Source organism: Chlorocebus sabaeus, chromosome 5, assembly GCF_047675955.1.
Source record: "Chlorocebus sabaeus isolate Y175 chromosome 5, mChlSab1.0.hap1, whole genome shotgun sequence".
Lineage (NCBI taxonomy): Eukaryota > Metazoa > Chordata > Mammalia > Primates > Cercopithecidae > Chlorocebus > Chlorocebus sabaeus.
In genome coordinates, this window is record NC_132908.1 from 86,157,843 (window position 1) to 86,177,051 (window position 19,209).

Sequence of the window (19,209 nt, forward strand, 5' to 3'; positions counted from 1 at the left end):
CAAATGAGGTAACCAAGCAGAACGCCTCAACGCAAGCACATACTTTCTATTCTACACACTAACTGGTTCTCTACCCCTACTCATCATATTAATCTATACCTACAACAACGTAGGCTCATCAAACATCACACTACTAACACTCACAGACCAAAAACTAACAACTACTTGATCACATAACCTCGTCTGACTAGCATGTATAATGGCTTTCATAACAAAAATACCCTTATATGGCCTACACCTGTGACTCCCTAAAGCCCATGTTGAAGCCCCCATCGCAGGCTCAATAGTCCTTGCCGCAGTACTCCTAAAACTAGGTGGCTATGGCATAATACGACTTACCTCTATTCTCAATCCTCTGACAGAACACATAGCCTACCCCTTCCTCATACTATCCCTATGAAGCATAATCATAACAAGCTCAATCTGTCTTTGACAAACAGACCTAAAATCACTCATTGCATACTCTTCCGTAAGCCACATATCCCTAGTAATTATAGCCTCTCTCATTCAAACCCCCTGAAGCTTCTCCGGCGCAATCGCCCTCATAATTGCCCACGGGCTTACCTCCTCTATACTATTCTGCCTAGCTAACTCAAACTATGAACGCACCCACAGCCGTATTATAATACTCTCCCGAGGACTTCAAACCCTACTTCCACTAATAGCCTTCTGATGGTTCGCAGCAAACCTTACCAACCTAGCCTTACCCCCCACCATTAATCTAGTAGAAGAACTCTTTGTGATTACAGCCTCATTTTCCTGATCTCATATCACCATCATACTAACAGGGCTTAACATACTAATCGCAGCTCTTTATTCCCTCCACATATTCATCACGGTACAACGAGGAAAACTCACACACCACACAATCAACATAAAACCCCCTTTCACACGAGAAAATACACTAATATTCATACACCTCACTCCAGTAATTCTCCTATCCCTTAACCCTAACATCATCCTAGGATTTACCTCCTGTAAATATAGTTTAACCAAAACACTAGATTGTGAATCTGACTATAGAAGCTCATTGCTCCTTATTTACCGAGAAAACTCGCAAGGATTGCTAACCCATGCCCCCATACTTAAGACTATGGCTTTCTCAACTTTTAAAGGATAACAGCTATCCATTGGCCTTAGGAGCCAAAAATATTGGTGCAACTCCAAATAAAAGTAATAACTATGTACACCTCCATTATAATAGCAACCCTAGCCTCCCTGATCCTTCCAATCGTTGCCACCCTTATTAACCCCAATAAAAAACAATCATATCCAAACTGTGTAAAAACAACTATAATATATGCCTTTATTATCAGCCTTCTTCCAACAACCCTATATATCTCCCTAAACCAAGAAACAACTATTTGAAGCTGACATTGAATGACAACTCAAACACTAGATCTAACACTAAGCTTTAAACTAGACTACTTCTCCGTAATATTCACCCCAATCGCACTATTCACCACCTGGTCCATTAACTCAAACACTAGATCTAACACTAAGCTTTAAACTAGACTACTTCTCCGTAATATTCACCCCAATCGCGCTATTCATCACCTGGTCCATTAACTCAAACACTAGATCTAACACTAAGCTTTAAACTAGACTACTTCTCCGTAATATTCACCCCAATCGCGCTATTTATCACCTGGTCCATTAACTCAAACACTAGATCTAACACTAAGCTTTAAACTAGACTACTCCGTAATATTCACCCCAATCGCGCTATTCATCACCTGGTCCATTAACTCAAACACTAGATCTAACACTAAGCTTTAAACTAGACTACTTCTCCGTAATATTCACCCCAATCGCGCTATTCATCACCTGGTCCATTAACTCAAACACTAGATCTGACACTAAGCTTTAAACTAGACTACTTCTCCGTAATATTCACCCCAATCGCGCTATTCATCACCTGGTCCATTAACTCAAACACTAGATCTAACACTAAGCTTTAAACTAGACTACTTTTCCGTAATATTCACCCCAATCGCGCTATTCATCACCTGGTCCATTAACTCAAACACTAGATCTAACACTAAGCTTTAAACTAGACTACTTCTCCGTAATATTCACCCCAATCGCGCTATTCATCACCTGGTCCATTAACTCAAACACTAGATCTAACACTAAGCTTTAGACTACTTCTCCGTAATATTCACCCCAATCGCGCTATTCATCACCTGGTCCATTAACTCAAACACTAGATCTAACACTAAGCTTTAAACTAGACTACTTCTCCGTAATATTCACCCCAATCGCGCTATTCATCACCTGGTCCATTAACTCAAACACTAGATCTAACACTAAGCTTTAAACTAGACTACTTCTCCGTAATATTCACCCCAATCGCGCTATTCACCACCTGGTCCATTAACTCAAACACTAGATCTAACACTAAGCTTTAAACTAGACTACTTCTCCGTAATATTCACCCCAATCGCGCTATTCATCACCTGGTCCGTTATAGAATTCTCACTATGGTACATAAGCTCAGACCCAAACATCAACCAATTCTTCAAGTACCTCCTTATTTTCCTTATCGCAATACTAATCTTAACCACCGCTAACAACCTTTTTCAACTCCTCGTTGGCTGAGAGGGTGTAGGAATTATATCTTTCTTGCTAATCAGTTGGTGATACTCTCGAACAGACGCCAACACAGCAGCCATCCAAGCGGTCCTATACAATCGCATTGGCGATATTGGTTTCATCCTAGCTATAGCATGGTTCCTCCTACACTACAACTCATGAGACATACAACAAATACTAACTCTAAACTCCAACTCAAACCTCCTCCCACTAATAGGCCTTCTCCTAGCAGCAATAGGAAAATCAGCTCAACCTGGCCTCCACCCTTGACTACCCGCCGCCATAGAAGGTCTAACTCCAGTCTCAGCCCTACTCCACTCTAGCACCATAGTTGTTGCTGGAGTATACTTACTCATCTGCTTCCACCCCCAATAGAAAATAATGCACTGCTCCAAAACTTTACACTATGTCTAGGAGCTATCACTACCATGTTCATAGCCATCTGCGCTCTTACACAGAACGATATCAAAAAAATTGTAGCCTTCTCCACCTCAAGCCAACTGGGCCTAATGATAGTCACCATCGGCATCAATCAACCATATTTAGCATTCCTACATATTTGCACCCACGCCTTCTTTAAAGCCATACTTTTCATATGCTCCGGATCCATCATTCATAACCTAAACAACGAACAAGACATCCGAAAGATAGGAGGCCTATTTAAAACAATACCTCTCACCTCAGCTTCCCTATTCATTGGCAATCTGGCACTCACAGGAATGCCATTCCTCACAGGCTTCTACTCCAAAGATCTCATCATCGAAGCCACAAATACGTCATATACCAACGCCTGAGCCCTATCTATTACTCTCATCGCCACCTCCCTAACAAGTGCCTACAGTACTCGAACTATTCTCCTCACCATGACAGGACCACCCCGCTTTCCAGCCCTAGTAAACATTAACGAAAACAACCCCACCCTACTAAACCCAATTAAACGCCTCACGATAGGCAGTATTATTACTGGATTCCTTATCATTAACAACATTCCCCCAACCTCACTCCCCCAACCAACAATGCCCCACTACTTAAAACTCTCAGCCCTATGCGCAACTACCCTTGGTTTCCTAATAGCCCTAGACCTTGCCCTTATAGCTAACACACTAAAAATAAACAACCCATCACAAATATTTAAATTTTCCAACATACTAGGATACTTTCCCATCACGCTTGTAATCCCAGCACTTTGGGAGGCCGAGGCGGGCGTATCACGATGTCAGGAGATCAAGACCACGGTGAAACCCCATCTCTACTAAAAATACAAAAATTAGCTGGGCAAGGTGGCGGGCACCTGTAGTCCCAGCTACTCAGGAGGCTAAGGCAGGAGAATGGCGTGAACCTGGGAGGCGGAGCTTGCAGTGAGCCGAGGTCAGGATCGTGCCACTGCAGTCCAGCCTGGGCTACAGAGAGAGACTGTCTCAAAAAAATATATATATATAGTAATAAAATACAAAATTTGCTCTCTGAAATAAGTAGTGGGCTTTGTGTAATTGCCTTTGTGAGTAGGAGCTTGAGGTATTAGATGCACAATTAGAATCGATTGTAACAAGACACAGTGATACCTAAAATATACCTTCATATTTTCAAAGCAATTATTTTGCCAAACCTTTTCAGTAGGTTGCATTTTGTGTTTTTAAGCTGATTGAAAAATTGTTTGAATTCATCTACAGTGATGGTTGAAAAGAAACGTGGTACATGGGACATGCCCAGGCCTGGCTTTGATGCCAGCATGGAGTCCCCAGACAGTGCGGGAGGAACAGAACTGTGAATCTCAAGCACACGTGAACCTCTTGTCCCCACTGCTGGGTCCGTGGCGCTGGGTCCACAGGTGCAGGTGTTCTGGAGATGGTGAGACCGAGTGGGCTTCCCATCTGAGGGTTTGGCCCTCAGACTCGCCTTTGTGTCCTTGTTCCAGCCCTGCCTGTGTCTGGGTCTCGGCTCTTGCTCTGAGCAGGTGCGTGTAATGAGGTCGAGTTCCTTGTGCACAGACAGCTAGGAGTACTGGTAGCCAGTTGAAGCTTTGGTTTGAGAGATTTGGACCCGTCTTGGGGGGAGCTCCCCATGGAGAGGTTTGCTGTAGACACTGGCTGTGCACGGGTGAGGGCACAGGTCTGTCGCTCGCCTCGCCAGGCAGCTCTCCTGCTCCTGGTGTAAAGCAGAGGTGCTGCAGGCTGTAGAGACCTGGGTCCGTGGGTGAGTGAGATCCTGCAGGAAAGCACCGTAGACAAAGCACGTCACCCACACCCTCCCCAGAGCTGGAGGAGAGACTTACCTGCCTGGGGGGTTGAAGGAAGACTGGCTTGGCCTGGGGTGGTCACTGTTGGGAGTCCGCCTGGCTGCGGGACTGCTTCTCACCTGGGCCCTGGGCTGCGGGAAGTGACCCCTGCAGGCACGTTGCCCAGTGGCCATCCTGGCTGTCCTTTTCCCCACCATGCCCTCCTCAGAGGCATCTCCCTGGCTTCCCTGCCTGGCACTGTTTGCCACGCCTCCTTGCAGGCCCCCATGAAGGGTGAGTGAGCGCCCGCTGCTCCAGATCTCCTCTGCGCTGGCCCCAGGCTGGACTTGAGTCGGTCTTCTGCCTGCGGGGTGCACCTGTCCACCTCCCCTCAAGGTATCCCAGTGTCTCGAAAACAGGGACCGAGTGTCTTTTCTATCCTCTGAGAGCTGAGCGTGCTGCCGCCTTGTCTTCAGTAGGGTGTTAATAACTGAGGAGGGTGATGTGGAAGAATTTATCTGATACTTCTTATAAAGAGTTGGTCTCTGGGAAAATTCTAGAGCCAAGTGGTCTGGAGTATATGCCTTTAGCCTGAACAGTGTATCTGATGATATTTTTAAGTTCTATTTTCAGTCTGGGTGTGGTGGCTCACACCTGTAGTCCCAGCTCTTTGGGAGGCCGAGGTGGGCGGATCGTCTGAGGTCAGGAGTTTGAGACCAGCCTGGCCAACATGATGAAACCCCGTCTCTACTAAAAATACAGAAATTAGCCAGGCATAGTGGCGGGTGCCTGTCATCCCAGCTACTCGGGAGGCTGAGGCAGGAGAATGTGTGACGAGAGTGAAAGTCTGTCTCAAAACACAAACAAACAAAAACAAAGTTCTGTTTTCAGATGTTGTGATAAATAACCTACAGCTTTCTGTTAAATGTCACTCATTCTGATGAGTGAAAAGTTCAGAATGGTTGTTGGTAGGGAGTCTCCCAAGATCCTTTCCAAGGGTCTTCAGTGGGATTGGGAAAATATTATTTCTTGAGGCAGGTTGTGGTAAAAGATACTTGTTTTAATTGTTTTTAATAATTTATGTATATGTTTTCATATTTAGTATTTGGTCAGACTCCAAGCGACTGGATTCATGGCCATTGTGAACGTGCACTTTGCAGTGGGAGAGTTCGCTGCGTCTGTGGCTCAGATGGCCTGGCACAGTCGTTTGTGTTTTGAGACAGGGTCTTGCTCTGTCACCCAGGCTGGAGTGCGGTGGCGCAATCATGGCTCACTGCAACTTTGACCTCCCGCCTCAGCCTCCCGAGTAGCTGGGACCACAGGCGTGCACCGTTGGACCCGGCTCTGAGTGTTTGGATTTAGAAATGGTTTCCTCTTGTCTCAGGCGGGAACCACTCCGGCTCGTCGCTGAAGTGACCTCAGCGAATGAAGTGTTGGTGACCTCGAACAGCACACCATTAGTCTTTGTCTCTGATAACTTCAGGGAAAAATTGGTGAAAATGCAGGATCTTTCATGCAGGATGCTGCCCCTCCCAGTCCAGTTGAGCTTTCCCGAAGAAGCTCTGGATGTCGCCCCTGTCTGACGCTCACATGTGTGTTTCTCCCCTTTGCCTCTCTGCCGGCTCAGAGGATAGGAGACGTCGTGAGCGGGACGACCAGATGTACCGAGAGCGGCTGCGCACCTTGCTGGTCATTGCAGTTGTCATGAGCCTCCTGAATGCTCTCAGCACCGGTGGAGGCAGCATTTCCTGGAACGACTTTGTCCACGAGATGCTGGCCAAGGGTGAGGTGCAGCGTGTCCAGGTGGTGCCTGAGAGCGACATGGTGGAAGTCTACCTGCACCCTGGAGCCGTGGTGTTTGGGCGGCCTGTGAGTGAGGGTGTGGGTGCAGGCTGGCAGCCTGTGAGTGAGGATGTGGGCGCCTGTAAGGGTGTAGGTGCCTGTGAGTGAGGGTGTAGGCGCCTGTGAGTGAGGATGTGGGCGCCTGTGAGGGTGTGGGCGGCCTGTGAGTGAGAGTGTAGGCACCTGTGAGTGAGGGTGTAGGTGCCTGTGAGTGACGGTGTGAGTGCCTGTGAGTGACGGTGTAGGCGCCTGTGAGTGAGGATGTGGGCGCCTGTGAGGGTGTGGGCACCTGTGAGTGAGGGTGTGGGCGCCTGTGAGTGAGGGTGTGGGCGCCTGTGAGTGAGGGTGTGGGTGCAGGCTGGCAGCCTGTGAGTGAGGGTGTGGGCACCTGTGAGTGAGGGTGTGGGCGCCTGTGAGTGAGTGTGTGGGTGCAGGCTGGCAGCCTGTGAGTGAGGGTGTGGGCACCTGTGAGTGAGGGTGTGGGTGCCTGTGAGTGAGAGTGTAGGCGCCTCTGAATGAGGGTGTGGGCACCTGTGAGGGTGTGGGCGGCCTGTGAGTGAGGGTGTAGGCGCCTGTGAGTGAGGGTGTGGGTGCAGGCTGGCAGCCTGTGAGTGAGGGTGTGGGCACCTGTGAGTGAGGGTGTGGGCGCCTGTGAGTGAGGGTGTGGGTGCAGGCTGGCAGCCTGTGAGTGAGGGTGTGGGCACCTGTGAGTGAGGGTGTGGGCGCCTGTGAGTGAGGGTGTGGGTGCCTGTGAGTGAGGGTGTAGGCGCCTCTGAATGAGGGTGTGGGCACCTGTGAGGGTGTGGGCGGCCTGTGAGTGAGGGTGTAGGCGCCTGTGAGGGTGTGAGCGGCCTGTGAGTGAGAGTGTAGGCACCTGTGAGTGAGGGTGTAGGTGCCTGTGAGTGAGGGTGTAGGCGCCTGTGAGTGAGGATGTGGGTGCCTGTGAGGATGTGGGCGCCTGCGAGTGAGGGTGTGGGCGCCTGCGAGTGAGGGTGTGGGCGCCTGTGAGTGAGGGTGTGGGCGCCTGTGAGTGAGGGTGTGGGTGCCTGTGAGTGAGGGTGTGGGTGCAGACTGGCAGCCTGTGAGTGAGGATGTGGGCGCCTTTGAGTGAGGGTGTGGGCATGGGCCGTTGCCATCCTTTTGGATACCTGCAGTTGAGGGCATGCTTCTTTCTCATGCTGGGCCCTCAGCCCACTGATTTGCATTTATTTGGTTGTCTTTGTTTTCTTTTCGTTTTAGTTTTTTTGTTTGTTTGTTTGTTTGGGACAATCTCACTCTGTTGCCCAGGCTGAAGTGCAATGATGTGATCTCCACTCACTGCAACATCTGCCTCCCGAGTTCAAGCGATTCCCCTGCCTCAGCCTCTCGGGTAGCTGGGATTACAGGTGTGCACCACCACACCTGGCTAATTTTTGTATTTTTAGTAGAGATGGGGTTTCTCCATGTAGGGCCAGGCTGGTCTCGAACTCCTGACCTCAGGTGATCTGCCTACCTTGACCTCCCAAAGTGCTGGGATTACAGTCGTGAGCCTTCATGCCCAGCCAGATCTGGTAACTTTAGATTCCAAGAGTGCGTTAGAACCTGTGCTTGGAGCATTTTAACCCTGGACAGTGTGTGGACCAGTGATAAGGAAAGTGGTCTGGGGTTGGTGTGGCCTCCACCAAAGCTTCTGCCCCTTTGCTGGGTTACGCAGGATTCGGGACACTTTTTCCTTCTCTTTTCTTTTCTTTTTTTTTTTTTTTTTCTTTTGAGACAGTCTCCCTCTGTTGCCCAGGCTGAGATGCAGTGGTGTGTGATGTTGGCTCACTGCAGCCCTGACCTCCTGGGCTTGGCTGATCCTCCCACCTCCGCCTACCCTGTAGCTGGGATTGCAGGCGTGCACCACCACACCTGGCTAATTTTTAAAGTTTTTGGTTTTTTTTGGAGAGATGAGGTCTTCCTATATTGCCCAGGCTGGTCTTGAACTCCTGGCCTCAAGTGATCCTCACACCTTGACCTTCCAAAGTGCCTGATGACAGGCGTCAGCCACCACGCCCGGCCCTATCTTGCTAGTTTTAAGAACAGGAAACCCTGTTTGTAAACACACCATGGCTAAGTGCAGAGGGGGTGCACATTCAGGTAAATCCTTTGATGGAGGCCTGATTATTTCAGCCTGGGAGGTTATTTTAATCTACAACACTATGCTCGGTTCTGGACGAGTCACCTGATAAAACAGCTGCCTTCAAGAGAAAATGCTCAGAATTCTGTCTTAGCAGTTTGAGGTGTGAGTGAGGGAGCAACAGGTGCCACCTCCACCCTGATCCCTGTCCTCTGCTGGAGTCCCCAGTTAACCTCAAGGAGAGTCCTGCACGGCCGTCTGTGTCCTCCCTTTGGGCTGCTGCCATCCAGTCGTGCTGAAATCTGAGCTAAACATGCGGAGTTTACTTAGGAAAACACCGCATTTGGAGAATCATGTGCTGGGGAGACAGACCTGTTGGTATCCTGGTGTGAGGGATGAACAGTCTCAGGTCTTGTGGTTAAACACGAACCCTCTGTGGCCGCGGTTTACTAAAACATCTGTTTTTGGCCACAATCTTGATTGTGCCATCCTCAGTCCTGTGCTGCAGCCTCGCCGGCCTCTGGGGGAGGCTCCTGTCGTGTCTACAGGCATAGCTGAGTCCGAGGCACACATCAGACGTGGGGTTGTGAGCTAACATGCAGACACCCCTCCATTTCTCAGTTTTCCTATGAGTGGAAAATAGAAAGTCTGTCTGTTGAAATTTTATTTCTCAAATTGTGGTTGAAGAAACTAAAATTTTTCAGACTTGGAAGTACAGATGCTCCTTGAATTAGGATATTTTCAGCTTCCCAGGGGCTCACTGGGAGGTAGCCCCATCGTAGGTCAAGGAGCTTAGTCTGCATGTTGCTTTCACGTCGTCGTGAAGTCGAAAGACCGTAAGTGGAACCGTCGTACGTTAGGAATCACCTGTAGTTTCTGAATGGCGTCCTCTTCACAATGCTGAGGCTGTCGTTAGCGTGAGTTCCAGGCAGGCTCTCTGTGAACCGTGGGGTTGCCTGTCGTTAGCGTGAGTTCCAGGCAGGCTCTCTGTGAACCGTGGGGTTGCCTGTCAGTAGCGTGAGTTCCAGGCAGGCTCTCTGTGAGCCGTGGGGTTGCCTGTCGTTAGCGTGAGTTCCAGGCAGGCTCTCTGTGAACTGTGGGGTTGCTGCCCTTCTGTCCCTGCGGGTCTCTCATGGTCCGATCTCTTTTCTACCCCCAGCGACTAGCCTTGATGTACCGAATGCAGGTTGCAAATATTGACAAGTTTGAAGAGAAGCTTCGAGCAGCTGAAGATGAGCTGAATATCGAGGCCAAGGACAGGATCCCGGTTTCCTACAGGCGAACAGGATTCTTTGGAAAGTATGTGGGACGTGTTTGTTGACGCTTGAACTAAACCTCACTTGGCTTTGTAGTGTCAGAAACAGATTGCAAACAAAAATCTCAACCGTCTTTGCCTACAGTTAACTAGATTTTTTTTGTGGGAGGGTTAAATAAATATAGAAGTGAATGATGCACTGCCAGGAAATTTGGAAATGTAGTCGTCCCTGGGTATCCATGGGGGCTGGTTCTAGGACCTCCCAAGGATACCAACACCCCAGGATGCCTAAGCCCCTGACGTGAAACGCTGGAGTCCTTGCGTGTAACCTGAGAACATCCTCTGATGGGCTTCAAATCATCTGTAGGTTGCTAATAATACCCAATGCCCTGTAAATACTATTTCAATCATTGTTATACTTTATTGTTCAGGCAATGATGACAAAAATGTGTCTGTACATGTTCAGTACAGATGCATTTTCATTCTGTGCTTACCTGTAGAGGTGGAACCCGTGGCTATGGAGGCCAACTGTGTGCAAGTCTGTTGGAGTTTGTTTAGTCACTTTCTTTAGTTGTCTGGCGCTTCTGAATTCACATTCTTGTTTAATGTTCACTGACTGTGCTCTTTGATGGAGGCTTCCCAAGTGGTCAGATGGAGTGTGCAGGTGCCGGAGATGCCTGGTGACAAGCCAGCCTCGTGACAATAGCAGTGCTCAGGTTTTTCTGTTTTCGGTATATTTTGTTTTCAGAAGTAAGCGATCAGTTTCAGTTAGCAAGGCAAGATCAGCCTAACAATAAAAAAGAGAGTCAAGGAGTACCTTGATAATGTCTTGGGGTCACTGTCTTCTCCATATAGGAAAATGGAATGGGAAAGGTGTAGACACGGGAATGTGAAACTCTCATTTCAGTGTTGAGAGGGAAACAGACCAGGTGGGAGCTATGGGCAGTTAAGGACCATGGACCCTGACAGGTTCCGTAATAGGAGCAAATGAGGGGCCAACGGGTGCCGAAACCAGAGGTTTATTGTTGACTTGTAATCTCTGAAGATGTAGAATGCCAGTGACTGGCAAGTACTCCCTTGATCAAAATGCACCTTTAGCCGGGTGCGGTGGCTCTGCCTATAATCCCAGCACTTTGGAAGGCTGAGGCAGGGAGGATCTCTTGAGCCCACGAGTTCAAGACCAGCCTGGGCAGCATGGAGAACCCCATCTCTACAGGGAAAAAAAAAAGATGCACCTCTAATTCTGTAACTCAGCAACTCCTGGAAGATCACTGCTCTGAGGCTGTGCTTCTCACATCTTCGTAGGCTGATGATGTACAGAAGATGGAGGGTTGGGGCAGGCCCGGGGCAGCCCCTCCTTCAGTATGAGGGCGAAAGTCCTGGGATTTGCTTTTTTTTTTTTTTTTTTTTTCTTTTGAGACAGGATCTCTGTCGCCGAGGCTGGAGTGCAGTGGCACAGTCTCAGCTCGTTGCAGCCTGGACCTCCCACAGTCAGGTGATTCTCTCCCCTCAGCCTCCTGAGTAGCTGGGACCACAGATGCACGCCACCACATCCAGCTAAGTTTTTTGTATTTTTAGTAGAGACAGTGTTTGTTTGTTATTTTTTTCTTTTTGAGATGGAGTCTTGCTCTGTAGCCCAGGCTGGAGTGCAGTGGCACGATCTTGACTCAGTGCAACCTCTACCTCCTGGGTTCAAGCAATTCTCCTGCCTTCGCCATCCGAATAGCTGGGATTACAGGCGCACGCCACCACGCCCGGCTTATTTTTGTATTTTTTTAGTAGAGATGGGGTTTCACCATGTTGGCCAGACTGGTCTCGAATTTCTGACCTTGTCATCCACCCGCCGCAGCCTCCCAAAGTGCTGGGATTACAGGCGTGAGCCACCGTGCCTGACCTGAGATTTGCTTTTTACTGCTAGGCTGATCTTGCCTGCCTGATTGAAACTGATCACTTACTTTTGAAAACGAAATATACCGAAAATAGAAAAACCAGAATGTTGTTGTTGTCACAGGGCTGGCTAGATCACTGGGTATCTCCAGCATTTGCACACTCAATGGGACCATTTGGGAAACTTTCATGTCAGAGCACAGTCAGCGAGAACGAGACGAGAGAACCCATTTCCACAACCGTTTTAATCTGTGCATGGGTCCCACAGGTAGGGACTCCTCGTCTCATCCTGGAAACGTTGCCAGTGGTGGTTCTGACTTGGAAACGTGTGTCTGTCACGTGACACTCTCTGAGCCTGTGCCTGCCTCTCTTTCTTCCGGCAGCGCCCTGTACTCCGTGGGGATGACAGCAGTGGGCCTGGCCATCCTGTGGTGTGTTTTCCGTCTGGCCGGAATGACTGGCAGGGAAGGTGGATTCAGTGCTTTTGTAAGTTCTGTCAGTCAGAGCCCTCTGAACTCTTTTTCTGCTTCGTGTTTGCTGAATGCGTTTCCTGTGAGCTACACGATAAACACGCAGGGAACACCCGTGGCAGAGCGCAGCCTGAAGTCACAGCGAGGCAGCAGCTCCCCTTCCCTTCCCACAGGCTGGCTATAAGGCATGTAGTGACCACTGTTGCCTGAGGGCCTCTCACCCTAACTCTGAGGTGCCTGAGCCATGTGAGATGACAGGGCAATTGAATCTGCATTTTTCTTTTCTTTTTTCTTTTGAGATGGAGCTTCGCCCTTGTTGCCCAGGCTGGAGTGCATTGGCGTGATCTCAGCTCACCACAACCTTCACCTCCCGGGTTCAAACAATTCTCCTGCCTCAGCCTCCCGAGTAGCTGGGATTACAGGCATGTGCCACCACGCCGGGCTAATTTTGTATTTTTAGTAGAGATGGAGTTTCTGCATGTTGGTCAGGCTGGTCTCGAACTCCCGACCTCAGGTGATCCACCTTGGCCTCCCAAAGTGCTGGGTTTATAGGTGTGAGCCACTGCACCTGGCCTTTCTTTTCTTTTCTTTTCTTTTCTTTTTTTTTTTTTTTTTTTTTTTGAGACAGAGTCTCGCTCTGTTGCTTAGGCTGGAGTGCAGTGGCACGATCTCTGCTCACTGAAACCTCCACCCCCTGGGTTCATGCAATCCTCCTAACTCAGCCTCCTGAGTAGCTGGGACTGCAGGTGTGGGCCACCATGCCTGGCTAATTTTTGTATTTTTGTAGAGATAGGGTTTCACCATGTATGCATGTATGTTGGCCAGGCCGGTCTTGAACTACTGAGCTTGGGTGATCCGCCTGCCTCGGCCTCCCAACATACTGGAGCCACCAACCCAGCCAAATCTGCATTTTTGTTATGATCACCAAAGACTGTTTTCCCCTTTATTTCCAACTAGCGAAGAATCTGAGGAATTTTAAAGGTTGTCTTTATTTTTTACTTATTTATTTATTTATTTTTTTTCCCTGAGACTGAGTCTCGCTCTGTCGCCCAGGCTGGAGTGCAGTGGCACGATCTTGGCTCACTGCAAGCTCCGCCTCCCAGGTTCATTCCATTCTCCTGCCTCGGCCTCCCAAGTAGCTGGGACTACAGGCGCCGCCACCATGGCTGGTTAATTTTTTGTATTTTTAGTAGAGACGGGGTTTCACCATGTTAGCCAGGATGGTCTCGATCTCCTGACCTAGTGATCTGCCTGCCTCGGCCTCCCAGAGTGCTGGGATTACAGGCGTGAGCCATCACACCTGGCCAATTTATTTATTTATTTTGAGACAATCTTGCTCTATCTTTCAGGCTGGAGTATAGTGGCGCAATCTCGGCTCACTGCAAGCTCCACCTCCCAGGTTCTCGCTGTTCTCCCGCCTCAGCCTCCCGAGTAGCTGGGACTACAGGCACCCACCATCACACCCGGCTAATTTTTTGTATTTTTAGTAGAGACAGGATTTCACCGTAGCCAGGATGGTCTTGATCTCCTGGCCTCATGATCTGCCTGCCTTGGCCTCCCAAAGTGCTGGGATTATAGGCATGGGCCACCTCGCCTGGCCAGGTTGTCTTTAAAAGAACAACCTTAGGCCAGGTACAGTGGGTCACACCTGAAATCTCAGCACTTTGGGAGGCAAAGGTGGGTGGATCACCTGAGGTCGGGTGTTCGAGACCAGCCTGACCAACATGAAGAAACCCTGTCTCTCCTTTAAAAAAAAAAAAATTAGCCGGGTGTGGTGGCAGGCTCCTGTAATCCCAGCTACTCAGGAAGCTGAGGCAGGAGAATCTCTTGAACCTGGGAAGTGGAGGCTGCAGTGAGCCGAGATCATGCCACTACACTCCAGCCGGGGCAACAGCGAGACTCCATCTCAAAAAAAAAAAAAAAGAATGCTGGGCACGGGTGGCTCACGCCTGTAATCCCAACACTTTGGGAGGCCAAAGCGGGTGGATCACCTGAGGTTGGGAGTTCGACACCAGCCTGGCCAACATCGTGAAACCCCGTCTCTACTAAAAATGCAAAAATTAGCCGGGCATGGTGGTGTGTGCCTGTAATTCCAGCTACTCCGGAGGCGGAGACAGGAGAATTGCTTGAGACCGAGAGGTGGAAGTTGCAGTGAGCCAAAATCGCACCACTGCACTTCAGCTTGGGCAACAGAGCGAGACTCCATCTCAAAAAGGGGAAAAAAAAAAAAGACCGGGTGTAGTGGCTCACTCCTGTAATCCCAGCACTTTGGGAGGCCTAGACGGGCGGATCACGAGGTCAGGAGATCGAGACCATCCTGGCTAACATGGTGAAACCCCATCTCTACTAAAAATACAAAAAATTAGCCGGGAGTGGTGGTGGGCGCCTGTAGTCCCACCTGCTGGGGAGGTTGAGGCAGGAGAATGGCGTGAACCTGGGAGGCGGAGCTTGCAGTGAGCCGAGATCATGCCACTGCCCTCCAGCCTAGGAGACAGAGCAAGCCTCTGTCTCAAAAAGTAAAAAACAAAAACACAACCTTAATACACTTGAGAAACCTTATCTTGAGGCGTTTATCATGGAGTGCACGCTCCTTGTGTGGCGCCCCCTCCCTTCAGCTTTAGGCCTGGGGAGTTACCAGCAGGGAGGAGGCAGGGCCCACACTGTCCCACCTTGTTTCCACTTAGGCCTGGTGGTGGCACCTGTGGTCCCAGGCACTCAGGAGGCTGAGGAGGGAGGATCGTTTGAATCCAGGAGGTCGAGGTTGCAGTGAGCTGAGATCCTGCCACAGTGCTCCAGTTTGGGTGACAGAGTGAGACGTTATCTCAAAAAGAAAAAAAAAAAAGGCAGTTTATGCAAAAGATGTTAAATTAGTTTGTGTGGAAGGTTGTTTTTGTTTGTTGGTTTGTTTTTTGTTTTTTTGAGATGGTCTCACTGTCACCAGGCTGGAGTGCAGTGGTGTGATCTTGGCTTACTTGAGGGTCAACTTTCCAGGCTCAGGTGATTCTCCTACTTCAGATTCCTGAGTAGCTGGGATTACAGGCGCGCACCCCTACACCCGGCTAATTTGGGGATAATTTGTTTTTCTATCTTTTGAGATGGAATTTTGCTTTTGTCCCCCGGGCTGGAGTGCAGTGGCGTAATCTCAGCTCACTGTAACCTCTGCCTTGTGGGTTCAAGCGATTCTCCTGCATCAACCTCCCTAGTAGCTGGGATTACAGGCTCCCACCACTGCACCCAGCTAATTTTTATATTTTTAGTAGAGACAAGGTTTCACCATGTTGGCCAGGATGGTCTCCAACTCCTGACGTCAGGTGATCCACCTGCCTCGGCCTCCCAAAGTGCTGGGATTACAGGTGTGAGTCACCGCACCTGACGAGGAATAATTTTTTTTTTTTTTTTTGAGACGGAGTCTAGCTCAGTCGCCCAGGCTGGAGTGCAGTGGTGCGATCTCAGCTCACTGCAAACTCCACCTCCCGGGTTCACACCATTGTCCTGCCTCAGCCTCCCGAGTAGCTGGGACTACAGGCGTCCGCCACCAGGCCTGGCTAATTTTTTTTGTATTTTTAGTGGAGACGGGTTTTCACCATGTTAACCAGGATGGTCTCAATCTTCTGACCTCGTGGTCCGCCCGTCTCGGCCTCCCAAAGTGCTGGGATCACAGGTGTGAACCACCACGCCGGGCTGGGAATAATTTTTTTAAGGCAACTTGCTAGACAATTTTCTTACTAATTAATGACATGAAACATTTTCCTTCTGTGCCTGAAAACGGACCTGTGAGCCTTGTCAGTCTGACACAAGTGGAGCACCACTTGTGTCCTTGGGATCCTAGGATGGAGACGTGGGGCTGGTGTGGCTGAGGTGTGTGGGCTAAGCTCCTGCCTTGTGCTGTTGATTTCCTCACTTTGCACAGCTCCTTGTGCTTTGTTTTTTCTGCACAGAATCAGCTTAAAATGGCTCGTTTCACGATTGTGGATGGGAAGATGGGGAAAGGAGTCAGCTTCAAAGATGTGGCAGGAATGCATGAAGCCAAACAGGAGGTCCGCGAGTTTGTGGATTATCTGAAGGTGAGAGCAGCACAGACCAGGAGGGGGGAGTGGGCAGACACCAACCTACCTTCTCTCCCAGAAGGGCTCCTGTGGGACCTGGAATTCCATTGATTATGTGTCATGGGTTGGTGGTGACCTCTACGTGTCCCATGGGGACGCCAGGCAGGTGCTGGTGCCTCTTCAACCAGCAGCACAAGCCCCTTGCACATGGTTCAGCCAAGCGGAGACTGCCAAGGCCCATGCCTACTGTGCCATTAGCCATCCTGGGCCCTTCATCCCTTGCAGAGGTCTGCGCTTTTTCCAGAACCCCATAAACCCCGTAGCCAGTTGGTGGCGGCGCATGAGCTGCCTTTCATGTGCGTTAAACGTTCCCTCTGCAGGCCTGGCGCGGTGGGTCACACCCGTAGTCCTAGCAGGCCTGGCGCGGTGGGTCACACCCGTAGTCCTAGCAGGCCTGGCGCGGTGGGTCACACCCGTAGTCCTAGCAGGCCTGGCGCGGTGGGTCACACCCGTAGTCCTAGCGCTTTGCGGGGCTGAGGCGGAAGTGCTTGACCCCAGGAGTAGGAGATGAGCATGGGCAATAGTGAGACCCTGTCTCTGCAAAAAATTTTTTTATTTAATTTTTTTTTTTTTTTTTTTTTTGAGACGGAGTCTTGCTCTGTTGCCCGGGCTGGAGTGCAGTGGCCGGATCTCAGCTCACTGCAAGCTCCGCCTCCCGGGTTTACGCCATTCTCCTGCCTCAGCCTCCCGAGTAGCGGGGACTACAGGCGCCCGCCACCTCGCCCGGCTAGTTTTTTGTGTTTTTAGTAGAGACGGGGTTTCACTGTGTTAGCCAGGATGGTCTCGATCTCCTGACCTCGTGATCTGCCCGTCTCGGCCTCCCAAAGTGCTGGAATTACAGGCTTGAGCCACCGCGCCCGGCCTAATTTTTTTTTTTTTTTTTTGAGACAGAGTCTCACTTTGTCACTCAAGCTGGAGTGCAGTGGCACAATCTTGGCTCACTGCAACCTCCAACTCCCCCAGTTCAAGTGATTCTCCTGCCTCAGGCTCCCGAGGAGCTGGGATCACAGGCACCCACCACCATGCACGGCTAATTTTTGTATTTTTAGTAGAGACGGGGTTTCTCCGTTTTGGCCAGCCTGGTCTCGAACTCCTGATCTCAGGCTATCTGCCCGCCTCGGCCTCCCAAAATGCTGGGATTACAGGTGTGAGCCGCTGCGCCCGGCCTGCAAAAAATCTTTAAAAGTAGCTGGGCGTGGTGCCACATGCCTGTGTAGTCCCAGCTGCTTGAGAGGCTGAGGTGAGAGGATGGCTTGAACCTACGACGTTGAGGCTGCAGGGCTGCAGTGAGCTCTCATGGCACCCACTGCATTCCAGCCTGCGTGACCCAGAGAGACCTTACCTCCAAAAAAAAAAAAAAAAAAAAAAAAAAAAAAAAAAAACCTCTGAAACCCCACATGGTTAGTGTCACATCATCTGCTGCCGTCCAGAGCCCAGAGCGCTTCCTCCAGCTTGGCGCCAAGGTCCCAAAGGGCGCACTGCTGCTCGGTCCCCCCGGCTGTGGGAAGACGCTGTTGGCCAAGGCCGTGGCCACGGAGGCTCAGGTGCCCTTCCTGGCGATGGCCGGCCCGGAGTTCGTGGAGGTCATTGGAGGTAGGTGCTGGGGTTGGGGGCTGTGGGTGGACCTGGCTGACCGCTTGGCTCCTTTCACAGGTCCTTCCTCTGGTGGCTGGTCTGAAAGGGAAATAGGTGGGCCGGGGAGTAGGGAAGGAAAGCGAGGTCTGGGTTAGAGGAGGTGTTTTGTCTGCGGAGCATGTGGTGTTTGCTTCAAAGCCGCTGTCGCTTGTGGCCTGGGGGGCCAGCACGGTGCGTGTGAACCCTGAGGGGTGGCCAGGGGCCCCCGCGAGCAGCTGCCGTGTGTCTATTTGCAGGGGACGGGGCGGGTAGTTTTAGTTGTCCTTTGTGTAGAACTTTGTCTGGCCCGGGTACGGGAGGAGACTTTTGTTTTTTATTATCTGCCCATTTCCTGGTTATCTCTGTGTCCCCTCAGGCCTCGGCGCTGCCCGCGTGCGAAGCCTCTTCAAGGAAGCCCGAGCCCGGGCCCCCTGCATCGTCTACATCGATGAGATTGACGCGGTGGGCAAGAAGCGCTCCACCACCATGTCCGGCTTCTCCAACACAGAGGAGGAGCAGACGCTCAACCAGCTTCTGGTAGAAATGGACGGTCAGTGCTCGTGCACCCCACACCCCCGCACCATCAGAGAAGGTTTTCCGATGTCTTTCAGAACAGGTTGTGGCGAGCCAAGATTGCACCACTGCACTCCGGCCTAGGTGACACAGTGAGACTCCGTCTCAAGAAAAAAAAAAAAGAAATACAGCTTTTAGACCCAGCGCAGTGGCTCACGCCTGTAATCCCAGCACTTTGGGAAGCCAAGACAGGTGGATCACGGAGGTCCGGATTTTATGAACAGCCTGGCCAACATGCTGAAACCCCATTTCTACAAAAATACAAAAATCAACCGGGCATGATGGCGGATGCCTGTAATCCCCGCTGCTCTGGAGCATCGCTTGAACCCGGAAGGTGGAGGTTGCAGTGAGCCAAGATCTCACCATTGCACTCCAGCCTGGGTGAGAGAGGGAGACTCTATCTCAAAAAAAAAAAAAAAAAAAGGAGCACAACTTGCACAACTTTTAATTTAAAAAACGTCAAGGCAATAGTAAAAAAGATAAGTAGGAACAGAAGTGGTATGTCAGATGTAATCTTTTTATTTTTTTGAGATGGAATCTCACTCTAGTTGCCC

At 50.3% G+C, this 19,209-nt stretch overlaps 1 protein-coding gene across 4 annotated transcripts in view; it reads left to right on the top strand.

The window, feature by feature from the left end:
- The window catches only part of SPG7 (SPG7 matrix AAA peptidase subunit, paraplegin), a 53,822-nt gene that overhangs the window by 13,377 nt on the left and 21,236 nt on the right, over positions 1-19,209 (top strand). For all 4 annotated transcript variants that reach the window (XM_038008122.2, XM_038008121.2, XM_038008120.2 and 1 more), the window contains exons 4-9: positions 6,438-6,679; positions 9,910-10,049; positions 12,276-12,378; positions 16,301-16,426; positions 17,899-18,061; positions 18,459-18,632. In XM_038008122.2, coding sequence (XP_037864050.2) covers positions 6,438-6,679; positions 9,910-10,049; positions 12,276-12,378; positions 16,301-16,426; positions 17,899-18,061; positions 18,459-18,632 — 948 coding nt within the window. The remainder of the gene's footprint in view (positions 1-6,437; positions 6,680-9,909; positions 10,050-12,275; positions 12,379-16,300; positions 16,427-17,898; positions 18,062-18,458; positions 18,633-19,209) is intronic.